Below are 13,632 nucleotides of genomic sequence, written 5' to 3'. Positions count from 1 at the left end.
AAGTTGAGACTCCGACTGAGTTCTCAACAAAAAGTATTATTATTATTTGTATTATTGTACATTATTTGAATTGTCTCTCTCTTTCTTCTCTTGACCAAGAGTTCTTCCTGGAGCTGCTGGAGAACACGGAGAAGTCCCTGAACGAGATGTTCGTGCGGACCTATGGCAAGCCTTACATGCAGAACTCAGAAGTCTTCCAGAACCTGTTTGCCGAGCTGAAGCGCTACTACACTGGGGGCAACGTGAACCTGGAGGAGATGCTCAACGACTTCTGGTCGCGGCTGCTGGAGCGCATGTTCACGCTGCTCAACTCCCAGTACGTCATCACAGATGACTATCTGGAGTGCATCAGCAAGTACACAGACCAGCTCAAACCCTTTGGAGACGTGCCCAGGAAGCTCAAGGCTCAGGTTACAAGGGCCTTCATTGCAGCCCGCACATTCGTCCAGGGGCTCTCGGTTGGTCGAGAGGTGGCCAACAGGGTGTCCAAGGTAAGCCCAAGTCTCTGCCATTCATAAAAACTGCCCTCATAAAAAAAATATTTTGCAGATATTACTAGGGTATACTGTAGTATTTACTATAATAATAAATAGGACTTATATAGCGCTTTTCAAGGATCCAAAGTGGGTGATTTCTCTTTGCAGAAACCTACTGGACAAATAATAGAAGAACAAATTTGACATAACCTGTAAGTAGGTAGGACAGGAGTCTTAATGGCAAGGTTCAACATTTCTGCTATTTTCTATAACCTATAACCTACTACAGTTTACTACAATGTAGTACATAATTATATAGTAGTGTTATAGTATTATATAGTCAATTATAGTATTTTTTTCCATTTGGGTATGAGGGTGTTAACCATGACTTATTGCCGTAATAATGTACTTCATGCCGTGATTACCAGGTAAAAATTATTATGGGACAGTCTATTGCCATGAAGTACAACATTCTATAGAAAGTGCTATTAATGAATGAAAGATCCTACAGTGTGTTGTGTATTCTACAGTATACTACAAAATTCTACAGTAAGTGCTACATGATCAAAGGATACTACAGTGTGTAGCATACAGTGCATTGGGAAAGTATTCAGACCCCTTGACTTTTCCCCCACAAATGGACAGTACTGTTCAAAAGTTTGGGGTCACCATTACCAGCAACCATCACTCCTGTGTTCCAATGACACGTTGTGTTAGCTAATCCAAGTTTATCATTTTAAAAGGCTAATTGATCACTGGAAAACCCTTTTGCAATTATGTTAGCACAGCTGAAAACTGTTGTCCTGATAAAAGAAGCAATAAAACTGGCCTTCTATAGACTAGTTGAGTATCTGGAGCATCAGCATTTGTGGGTTCTATTACAGACTCAAAATGGCCAGGAACAAAGAACTTTCTTCTGAAACTCGTCAGTCTATTCATGTTTTGAGAAATTAATGTGAGAAATTGCCAAGAAACTGACAATCTGGTGCAACGCTGTGTACTACTCCCTTCACAGAACAGTGCAAACTGGCTCTAACCAGAATAGAAAGAGGCCCCGGTTGCACAACTGAGCAGGAGGACATGTACATTAGAATGTCTAGACGCTTCACAAGTCCTCAACTGGCAGCTTCAATAAATAGTACCCGCAAAACACCAGTCTCAATGTCAACAGTGAAGAGGTGACTCCGGGATGGTGGCCTTCTAGGCAGAGTTGCAAAGAAAAAGCCATATCTCAGACTGGCCAATAAAAATAAAAGATTAAGATGGGCAAAAGAACACAAACACTGGACAGAGGAGTGGCCAGCACAGTCACCGGATCTGAACCCTATTGAGCTGTTGTGGGAGCAGCTTGACCGTATGGTACGTAAGAAGTGCCCATCAAGCCAGTCCAACCTGTGGGAGGTACTTCAGGAAGCATGTGGGGAAATCTCTTCAGATTCTTTGACGAAAGCAAAGTTTAAAGGACATAATTATTATTTAAATTAAAAATCATTATTTTTAACCTTGTCAATGTCTTCACTATATTTACTATTCATTTTGCAACTCATTTCATGTGTGTTTTCATGGAAAACAAGGGCATTTCTAAGTGACCTTTTGAACGGTAGTGTACTTTACAGCCTTATTCTGAAATGGATTTAAAAAATAATAATTCTCATCAATCTACACACAATAACCCATAATGACAAAGCGAAAATAGGTATTTAGAAATGTTTGCAAAAGTATTACAAATAGAAAACAGAAAAACCTTATTTACATAAGTATTCAGCCCCTTTGCTATGAGACTCAAAATTGAGCTCAGGTACATCCGGTTTCCACTGATCATCCTTGAGATGTTTTTACAACATGATTGGAGTCCACCTGTGGTAAATTTAAATTGATTGGACATGATTTGGAAAGGCACACACTTGTCTATATAAGGTCCCACAGTTGACAGTGCATGTCTGAGCAAAAACCAAGCCATGAGGTTGAAGGAATTGTCAGTAGAGCTCCGAGATAGGATTGTGTTGAGGCACAGATCTGGGGAAGGGTAACATAATATTTTCTGCAGCATTGAAGGTCCCCAAGAACACAGTGGCCTCCATCATTCTTAAGTGGATGAAGTTTGGAACCACCAAGACTCTTCCTAGAGCTCGCCGCCTGGCCAAACTGAGCAATTGGGGGAGAAGGGCCTTGGTCAGGGAGGTTACCAAGAATCCAATGGTCACTCTGACAGAGCTCTAGAGTTCCTCAGTGGAGATGAGATAACCTTCCAGAAGGCCAACCATCCCTGCAGCACTCCACTAATCAGGACTTTATGGTAGAGTGGGCAGACGGAAGCCACTCCTTAGTAAAAGGCACATGACAACCCGCTTGCAGTTTGCCAAAAGTAACCTAAAGACTCTCAGACCATGAGAAACAAGATTCTCTGGTCTGATGAAACATAGATTGAACTCTATGGCCTGAATGCCAAGCTTCACGTCTAGAGGAAACCTGGCACCATCCCTACAGTGAGGCATGGTGGTTGCAGGATCATGCTGTGGGGATGTTTTTTTCTGCGTCATAGACTGGGAGACTAGTCAGAATTGGTGGAAAGATGAATGGAGCAAAGTACAGAGAGACCCTTGATGAAAACCTTCTCCATAGCACTCAATACCTCAGACTGGGGCGATGGTTCACCTTCCAACAGGACAGAAACCCTAAGCACAGAGCCAAGACAATGCAGTAGTGGCTTCAGGACAAGTCTCTGAATGTCCTTGAGTGGCCCAGCCAGAGCCCGGACTTGAACCCAATTGAATATCTCTGGAGAGACCTGAAAATGGCTGTGCAGTGTCACTCCCCATCCAACCTGACAGATCTTGACAGGATCTGCAGAGAAGAGTGGGAGAAACTCCCCAAATACAGGTGTGCCAAGCTTGTAGCGTCATTCCCAAGAAGACTCATGGCTATAATCACTGCCAAAGGTGCTTCAACAAAGTTCTGAGTAAAGGGCCTGAATTCTTATGTAAATGTAATATTTCAGTTTTTGTTAATGCATTTGCAAAAATGTTTGAAAACCTGTTTTTGCTTTGTCATTATGGGGCATTGTGTGTAGATTGATGAGGGGGGAAAATGATTTAATACATTTTAGAATAAGGCTGTAACATAACAAAATGTGGAAAAGTCAAGGGGTCTGAATACTTTCCGAATGCGCTGTACACTGAGTGTATCAAACATTAGGAACACCTTACTAATTTTGAGTTGCATCTCCTCATTTTTGCCCTCATAACAGCTTCAGTTTGTTGGGGCATGGGCTCTACAAGTTGTAAATTATTTCTGAAAAAAATATTTGTTTTGTTTTATTTCTCTCTCAGGTGGCAAGACCAGCAACTTTATTTATTTATCTTTTCTCGCCTTAGGCGGAAAGCAAATGGGCCAAGCATATGAAATATGACTGAGGTATTTCACGTAGAACAAAATGTGAAATGTTCAGTGAGTCTAGTAGAATTCATGATTAAAATAAGCAGAACTTCATTTGATTATTTCAGGCTAAAGGAAAAGGGCTGAATTACAGGAGTGGAAAGGTGCTGTACCTATAGAGATTGATTGATCGTAGAAGGTCATGGCGCTGTTGTCATACAGATAAAATATCATGATATCAAAATATATAATATTACAAAATCTAAATCTGTAATACATTTAAATATATATATATATACACTACCGCACATTTTTTGTCCGTTAAAATATCATCAAAATGATCAGAAATCCAGTATAGACATTGTTAATGTTGTAAATTACTATTGTAGCTGGAAACGGCAGATTTTTTTATGGAATATCTACATGCGTTCAGAGGCCCATTATCAGCAACCATCACTCCTGTGTTCCAATGGCACGTTGTGTTAGCTAATCCAAGTTGATCATTTTACAAGGCTAATTGATCATTAGAAAACCCTTTTGCAATTATGTAAGCACAGCTGAAAACTGTTCTGCTGATTTAAAGAAGCAATAAAATTGGCCTTCTCTAGACTAGTTGAGTATTTGGAGCATCAGCATTTGTGGGTTCGATTACAGGCTCAAAATGGCCAGGAACAAATAACTTTCTTCTGAAACTCATCAGTCTATTCTTGTTCTGAGAAATTAAGGCTATTCCATGCGATACATTTTCATGAAACTGAAGATCTCGTACAACGCTGTGTACTACTCCCAAAAGTTTTAGAACACCTACTCATTCAAGGGTTTTTGTTTATTTTTACTATCTTCTACTTTGTAGAATAATTGTGAAGACATCAAAACTATGAAATAACACATGAAATCATTTTTTAAAAAACAAATTCTAAATTATTTTTTTATTTGAGATTCTTCAAAATGCCACCCTTTGCCTTGATGACAGCTTTGCACCCTCATGGCGTTCTCTCAACCAGCTTCATGAAGTAGTAAAACATTTGACCAGTAGTGTGTGTGTGTGTGTGTGTGTGTGTGTGTGTGTGTGTGTGTGTGTGTGTGTGTGTGTGTGTGTGTGTGTGTGTTAATATATATCAAAATATCAGTACAGTAACCAAGAAAATGTTACCAGGAGTGGGAGCATTGCATATCCTTTTCAGAGGCTTTTGTCTATGCGTACCTGCCTGCAAATCAAACATACACTTGGTGTACAAAACATATACAAATGTCAGTACAGTAGCCAAGAAAATGTTACCAATATATTTCCAGACTAAACCAGATGTTAAATGGTATCAGATTAAACATTACAGCATTGAAGATAATTTTGTAGTATTCTACAGTATACTACAATATTCTATAGTAAGCACTAAACGTTTGAGGGATACTACAGAGTGGAGTATATTATTCTACAGTATACTACACGATTATATAGTAAGTCCTACAAAGGATTGAGGGAAAATACAGTGTGGATAACAGTATTCTATAATGATACAGGGCGAGACGCAGATGCAGACAAGTGAGGCAGATGGTTCGAGTCTCTGATATTTATTATAAAACAAGGGGCAGGCAAGAGACAGGTCGTGGACAGGCAAAATATCATAAACCAGGTCAGAGTCCAGGAGGTACAAAGTGGCAGGCAGGCTCAGTGTCAGGGCAGGCTGAATGGTCAGGCAGGTGGGCTCAGTGTCAGGGCAGGCAAAGGTCAGAACCGGGAGGACTAGAAAAACAGAGACTTGGAAAAAGCAGGAGCATGGAAAAACACGCCGGTTGACTTGACGAGACAAGGTGAATGGACAACAGACAAACAGAGAACACAGGTATACAGTTGAAGTCGGAAGTTAACACACACTTAGGTTGGAGTCATTAAAACTCATTTTTAGGACATCTACTTTGTGCATGACACAAGTCATTTTTCCAACAATTGTTTACAGACAGATTATTTCACTTATAATTAATTTATAATTAATTAATTAAGTCTAGTTCATTCTTGGGAGCAATTTCCAAATGCCTGAAGGTACCACGTTCATCTGTTGAAACAATAGTACCCAAGTATAAACACCATGGGACCACGCAGCCGTCATGCCGCTCAGGAAGGAGACGCATTCTGTCTTCTCGAGATGAACGTACTTTGGTGTGAAAAGTGCAAATCAATCCCAGAACAACAGCAAAGGACCTTGTGAAGATGCTGGAGGAAACAGGTACAAAAGTATCAATATCCACAGTAAAGACGAGTCCTATATTGACATAACCTGAAAGGCCGGTCAGCAAGGAAGAAGCCACTGCTCCAAAACCGCCAATAAAAAGCCAGACTACGGTTTGCAACTGCACATGGGGACAAAGATCGTACTTTTTGGAGAAATGTCCTCTGGTTTGATGAAACAAAAATAGAACTGTTTGGCCAAAATGACCATCGTTATGTTTGGAGGAAAAAGGGGGAGGCTTGCAAGCCGAAGAACACCATCCCAATTGTGAAGCACGGGGGTGGCAGCATCATGTTGTGGGGGTGCTTTGCTGCAGGAGGGACGGGTGCACTTCACAAAAGATGGCTTCATGAGGTAGGAAAATTATCTGGATATATTGAAGCAACATCTCAAGACATCAGTCAAGAATTTAAAGCTTGGTCGCAAATGGGTCCTCCAAATGGACAATGACCCCAAGCATACTTCCAAAGTTGTGGCAAATGGCTTAAGGACAACAAAGTCAAGGTATTGGAGTGGCCATCACAAAGCCCTGACGTCAATCCTATAGAAAATTTGTGGGCAGAACTGAAAAAGCATGTGCGAGCAAGGAGGCCTACAAACCTGACTCAATTACACCAGCTCTGTCAGGAGGAATGGGCCAAAATTCACCCAACTTATTGTGGGAAGCTTGTGGAAGGCTACCCAAAACGTTTGACCCAAGTTAAAAATGTTAAAGGCAATGCTACCAAATACAAATTGACTGTATGTAAACTTCTGACCCACTGGGAATGTGATGAAAGAAATAAAAGCTGGAAGAACTAATTTTCTCTATTATTATTTTGACATTTCACATTCTTAAAAAAAAGTGGTCATCCTAACTGACCAAATACATGGACTTTTTACTAGGATTAAATGTCAGGAATTGTGAAAAACTTAGTTTAAATGTATTTGGCTAAGGTGTATGTAAACTTCCGACTTCAACTGTACATACACTGAGGGTAAAAGGGAAGATGGGTGACACCTGGAGGGGGCTGGAGACAATCACAAGGACATGTTAAACATATCAGGGTGTGACAGTATTCTACAATATACAGTTTACTATAAAATACTAGAATTCTACAGTAAATACTATTTGCTGCTTATGTGCAGCGGTGAGAATGCTAATTCTGATAAGGAATACACCACTTCCCATTGAAAAAGGGAATTTTCTCCTGAATCCTTTGACCCAATTGTATAATGTACAATTATTGTCATAGATATATATCAAAACTTTTCCCAGAATTGAACAATGGACTGATTGTGTTGGATCCATCATTATCACATATAAATATTTAATTCCAAAACCTGAGATCATAAAACGGAGCAATTTGTTGGTGTTGGAGTTGGTGTTGGAATGAATTTTACTGGTGCGGAAAGAAGTAGGCTTTTAACAGAATCCAACACATTCTTGAACAAGCTGAAGGTGTTCTAATTTACTTTCTGGGTGAGGTTTTGTTCTCTCCCAGAAGATCCCCTACAGTATAATATTACTGACTTACCACTGACTTACCACCAGCACCACCTCTTTGTATGGGCCTATGGGCTTTTGGGTTGAGGCTCAGGGCTGCCCTCTCGAGTGCTCTATAATGACTACTGATGGGGCCTCCCGTTATTCACAAGGAATTCTTAAGCATGGGAAGAGTATCTGTCTCCAAGCTACGAGGAAATATTATTTGCTATGGATGTTTGTATCTCTATCGTCCAATATTTGTTAAGTCTGTATACCGTCCCCATTAATCTTGCTGTAAGTATTCTGTTTGATGTGATATAATCTTAATGCAGCTAGCTGTTGCTGCAGTATAGCACTGCCTTAGGAGTGTGTGTAGTTTCGATCCAGTGCAAAGGAAGATTAAAGGCATAGCAAGAGATGTATGCTTGGTATTTGCTCCACTCAACAACAAAAACAACTGTTTTCTAGATCGTGTTCACAGTTAATATCAACATTAGAACACTGGCCTTATAGATACAATTTGCTTCCCCTGCGTCGGTGGTCACAAGCAATTTATCGGAATTGCATGCGTTTGTTACCATTATCGGTGTTGATAATACTGTGTAAACTGTTCTGCGTAGTCCGAGGAGAAGCCTGGACATCAAGGCTAGAAAACAGTTAATATCCTGTTTGGAAATTGAGTCCTTATGCAACTGTTGCTGGTCAATGGGTTTATGTTCATCATAATTCATGATAAATAGGGTATGCGTCATGGGGATTTTAGCGCAGCTACAGTATTATACGGTCAAAGGCACGAGGAAACCCAAGGTGATTTGGCTGCCTGCGGAGAATCAGATGTATAACCCATGAACATCCAACAAACTCAACCTTTCCACTGCGGGCCATTCATTACCAGCAAGCATGATGAACTCCGTGAACCACAATCATGTGTGATCACGTCATGCACCTCCAGGCCATATCAGTTCCCCATTTCCAGCCAGGGCAGCCTGATGAAACCCTCTCTATGAGCAAACCCTGGGGATGAGTTGTTAGCATCTGTGGTATTGACACACATCCTGGGTTCCCTGGCAGCCGCCATGTCCCCACCTCACCTCTGACATTACCCAGGGACCTGAGACACAGGTCATGTGGCGGGGGCAAAGGCGCTTTGATCCACTGGGCCTCAACTCATCAGAAGAGATTGGGTGTAAGCATAATGGAATAAGACACCCCAGAGGAGGTGTCCTGGCACCCGGCTACAGTGAGATGTGACATCTATGCCGAGTGCTGCTGGGGGACTTTATTGAGTTAAAGGAGCTGGTGTAGTACATCACATCCCAGCAGTTCACAGTTTTTGACTAAGACACTCAGCTTTTGACTGGAGGCACTGCCTGAGTAACTAGAGACACACGTTTATATATCGCCTGGCAGTTTAGTTTACCCATGATCAATCAGAGTTTGGCATTCAATTACACTTATTACAGCATAAATACCAGCGTAGGCTTGGTGTTTACCCATTTTTCTAAACCTCTGAAAAGATATACCCAAGGATATATCAAGGCTTCAAAATGTTCTCAAAGTATCAAAGACTGCATTCTCATTATGGGTACACCGTGTATTTCTGTTATTCAGTGTTGCAAAGCAGTGATGTGGCTATTGATTGATTCTAATAATAGGACGCGCTTTGATGAGCCTGTATCATTAGAATAATACCTGCTCTGCAAATGGTGTAATGCGCTCAAAGGAGCAAGCAGTCCAGGGAGAGATAGGGGAGAGTCGAGCAGACATTATGGCAACATACTAAGTGCTGGTCTTGCACCAAAGCCATTTGTGGGGAAGGGTAGCATTTGTCAGGTGTCAGTTCTGCAAATTGAAAAAGGGGGGAAGCAACCCTATACCATGTCTTACTGTACGGACATGCACATGAAGGATTCTTCCAGTGGAGTATTTTAAAATGAAGTGGATTTCAGGTTCAAATGTCCCTTTTAAGATCTTAGAATCTGAAAAATACTTATTTTTATTGCATCCATATGAAATGAATGAATTGTATTCACCAACAGTTGCTATGCAACTGCAGAACAAAGCAATCTGAAATGTCACAAATATTGAAGGCACATACTGTATAGCCACCACAGGTAGCAGAGAATCTAAATAAACAATTACCCCCTTGATATCTTCAACTCGCAGCCCCCACACCTGTGAGTTCCTTTGGATGTCAGTGGGTACATGACATTGTTTGAGTGATCAGCATCAGACTGTTGTGATAAGTCAAGCCAATGACGGAGGAAGCTAGCAGTAGATGTTTGAGGCATATCAGTCAGTCAGCGTGTGTGTGTGTTTGTTTGATCCTTGTCTTCAAGCCTGACTCTGTGGAGGCTGTTGATGCCTCCGCCTTGCCTTCCCCTCAGCAGATCCTCACTGTTGGGTTGAGAGAGACAGGGGTCCAATCACATCAAACATGAAGACAGCTCAGAAACCACTCAAAACACAGACTTCCAGCTGAGCTGTGCCTCTTCTCTCACCTCATTCATGCAGTGTCTGGGTACTTTGGGAAGTTTAGACTAGTACATCTGCTCACACTGGAAATACACAAGATATTTTGGGCGTTGTGTAAAATTATACTTCGTTCAGAACAGAGACTGGGTGTTTACTTTATTATTTTAAAGATGTTGAGATTAACCTGACGAAATAGGAATGTGTTATTGTATCTACAGCATACAGTATATACAAAGGTATGTGGACACCCCTTCAAATGAGTGGATTCGGCTATTTCATACTCTATTTTATACATATTTACACCGCCATGCAATCTCCAGCGACAAACATTGGCAGTAGAATGGGCTTACTGAAGAGCTCAGTGACTTTCAATGTGGCACCGTCATAGGATGCCACCTTTCCAACAAGTCAGTTCGTCAAATATCTGCCCTGCTAGAGCTGCCCCGGTCAACTGTAAGTGCTGTTATTGTGGAGCAACAACGCCTCAGCCGCGAAGTGGTAGGCCACACAAGCCCAAAGAACGGAATTGCTGAGTGCTGAAGCACGTAGCGCGTAAAAATGATCTGTCCTTGGTTGCAACACTTACTACCGAGTTCCAAACTGCCTCTGAAAGCAACGTCAGCACAAGGACTGTTCGTCGGGAGCTTCATGAAATGGGTTTCCATGGCCGAGCAGCCACACACAAGCCTAAGATCACCAGGTTCAAAGCCAAGCGTCGGCTGGAGTGGTGTAAAGCTCACCGCCATTGTACTTTGGAGCAGTGGAAATGCGTTCTCTGGAGTGATGAATCACGCTCTACCATCTGGCAGTCTGATGGACAAATCTTGGTTTAGTGGACGCCAGGAGAACACTACCTGCCCGAATGTGCTAACACTAAAGTTTGGTGGAGGTGGAATAATGGTCTGGGGCTGTTTTTAATGGTTTGGCCTAGGCTCCTTAGATCCAGTGAAGGGAAATCTTAACACTACAGCATACAATGACATTCTAGACGATTCTGTGCTTCCAACTTTGTGGCACGATAATGCCCCTTTGCACAAAGCGAGGTCCATACAGAAATGGTTTGTCGAGATCAGTGTGGAAGAACTTGACTGGCCTGCACAGAGCCCTGACCTCAACCCCATCAAACACATTTGGGATGAATTGGAACGTCGACTGCGAGCCAGGCCTAATCACCCAACATCAGTGCCCGACCCCGCTAATGCTCTTGTGGCTGAATGGAAGCAAGTCCCCCGCAGCAATGTTCTAACATCAAGTGGAAAGCCTTCCCAGAAGAATGGAGGCTGTTATAGCAGCAAAGGGGGGACCAACTCCATAATAATGCCCATGATTTTGGAATGAGATGCTCAATGAGCACATGTCCACATACTTTTGGTCATGTAGTGTATTTTGGCCAGAGTAACAAGAAGCTCAGACACTACTGCAATAAAATGCATAAAACATGTAGGCATCCACTTACACACACACACACACACACACACACACACACACACACACACACACACACACACACACACACACACACACAAGCAAACTGATGCACTGACAGAAATGGTGGTTAGGGAATTGCTTTTTCACATAGGCCTGAGATGCAGTAACAAGGTTAAGAAATTATTATTAAGGGCCTGTCTGTGTTGGTGTTTGTTAAATAGATAAAGCCATTAGCCATTACCCTGGAGCCTTGACTTCAAAGAAAAAATATGTTGATATTTGCATTATTGACCAAACAAATCTGGTGCTGTATTTTTCACATATTTTCAATTTCACCAGATACAACTGTTGTTCATGTCGTTCCTGTTTATGTATGCTGAGCTTCTGTTGAGCGCCATAGATGTAAGGACAGTGGAGCAGCCGGCGTGTCTTTTTGCATTTTAAACAGTGTCTTAAGCCTGACATTCTCGGACTTCATTTGACCTCATGAGAATTGTGTTGTAGTGCTCTATTGAAAACAGAAAGCACAGTAGAATGCTCCTACTGTTCTCCCAGTCACTCACTGTGCTGTGATCCTGGTAAAGGGCCCTCAATCTGGACAGAAATGTTGCCTGGGAGTAATCATACTGGTTTATGTAGAACATAGTTTTACTTCCTGTTAGTTTTCTTAACCAGCTAGTATCTTATTATTCATCCAAGACAGGAAATTACAGTTTGCTGTATCCTATGTGTAAAACAGTATATTGTATCTGTGTAAAACAGTATATCGTATCTGTTATGTAGCTGATCTTTATTCTGACACTATATCCACCCACTAGGTGAGCAGCACCGCAGCGTGTATCCGAGCACTGACCAAGATGATGTACTGCCCATACTGCCAAGCCATGCCCTCCGTGAAGCCCTGTAACAACTATTGTCTGAACGTCATGAAGGGCTGTCTCGCCAACCAGGCCGATCTGGACCCAGAGTGGAACCAGTACATCGGTAAGACCCCTCCCTTTGCCTTTGTATAAAAAATGTGTGCTGTGTTGAATTGTTTGTCTGTATTTTTCATTTTATGGTAAGATGTCATTCATGTTTTATTTGTCTGTGTTTAGTCCCGTGGACACAACTTGGGCACTATAATAAGAAGGTACATTTTCGTTTTACTGTTTGAATCTTCATTTTTTCTTTGACAATTTCTACTGGATGAAAACGCCATAACTCATTGGCTGGTGGGCTCATGCTGTGTTAAATGGGGACTTGCAGTGGGATAGTAGCACACTGTGGTAAACGCTGAGCTTTGTGGAAAGCAGTTCAACAGGAGCTCGTTTAACTCGGGGAGATTACAAACATGAATACAACATGGCAGTTATTTTTTTTTAATAGACTACCTAATTCAGTTTGGAGCTTTCATTTAGATATGTCAAGACTGCTGAAGTGAACTAAAGCCGAGCAGGCTAGCTGCGATCTGCTCTTTAGAGACACATGACAAGCATGCTGCTGTCAGAAACAAGCAGCTGAAATGGGGCCACAGCTCTCTCGATAGTTGTTCCATGTCAGAACATCGGAGGCCCAATGTAAAGTACAGCGCATTGAGGTGTTGGTGGAGCAGTGTGACATCCGTCAGATTAATATTCAATGGTAGCATCAGGTTGACTCTTAAAGTCTTGTTACCCAGGACTAAATGTAGAGTTGATGGTGTGGGTTTACTGTACATGCACTGTACAATTCGTTGTTACAGAGCTTGGCCACTTCAATAGCTCTCTACTGTAAGCTACATCAGTCACTATACAGTAAAGGTCCAGTAGTACAATATTTATACGATTTATCTAACAGTTTTACGTTTTATGTCCTTCTATTTGATAATTGGGTGGTCTAACTGAAATACTGTGTTTTTTCTAGATGTCAACATTTCCATACTTTCAATTGGAGAATTGTTCCAGGGGTGGGGATTAAATGTCAGTTCATATATTTTGGCTCTCTGACATTTCATATTCATTATAGGCTGAAAGATTTTCAATTAGCTCAAGGTCCAACCGCACAGAGGATATCGATTGGGCTTTCACAGCCTACAATAGTGATTGCGTGTCTGCCAAATGTCCCCTGTGCTTCTCACTGTTCCTTAAGTAGTTGAGAAGAGGATAGACCCCGTGAAAATGAACTCCAAACTCTAATAACACGGGTTTCTTCTTTCACATGTGCC

The 13,632-nt window shown here is 41.7% G+C and overlaps 1 protein-coding gene across 1 annotated transcript in view; it reads left to right on the top strand.

The window, feature by feature from the left end:
• Nucleotides 1-13,632, top strand: part of LOC139399443 (glypican-6-like) — a 110,309-nt gene that overhangs the window by 45,907 nt on the left and 50,770 nt on the right. The window contains exons 3-4 of the mRNA XM_071144853.1: nucleotides 100-491; nucleotides 12,266-12,431. Coding sequence (XP_071000954.1) covers nucleotides 100-491; nucleotides 12,266-12,431 — 558 coding nt within the window. The remainder of the gene's footprint in view (nucleotides 1-99; nucleotides 492-12,265; nucleotides 12,432-13,632) is intronic.

The sequence above is a fragment of the Oncorhynchus clarkii genome, chromosome 3 (assembly GCF_045791955.1).
Source record: "Oncorhynchus clarkii lewisi isolate Uvic-CL-2024 chromosome 3, UVic_Ocla_1.0, whole genome shotgun sequence".
NCBI classification, from domain to species: Eukaryota; Metazoa; Chordata; class Actinopteri; order Salmoniformes; family Salmonidae; genus Oncorhynchus; species Oncorhynchus clarkii.
The sequence above is the reverse complement of the archived record's forward strand: the minus strand, read 5'-3'. Positions and strand labels throughout refer to the sequence as shown.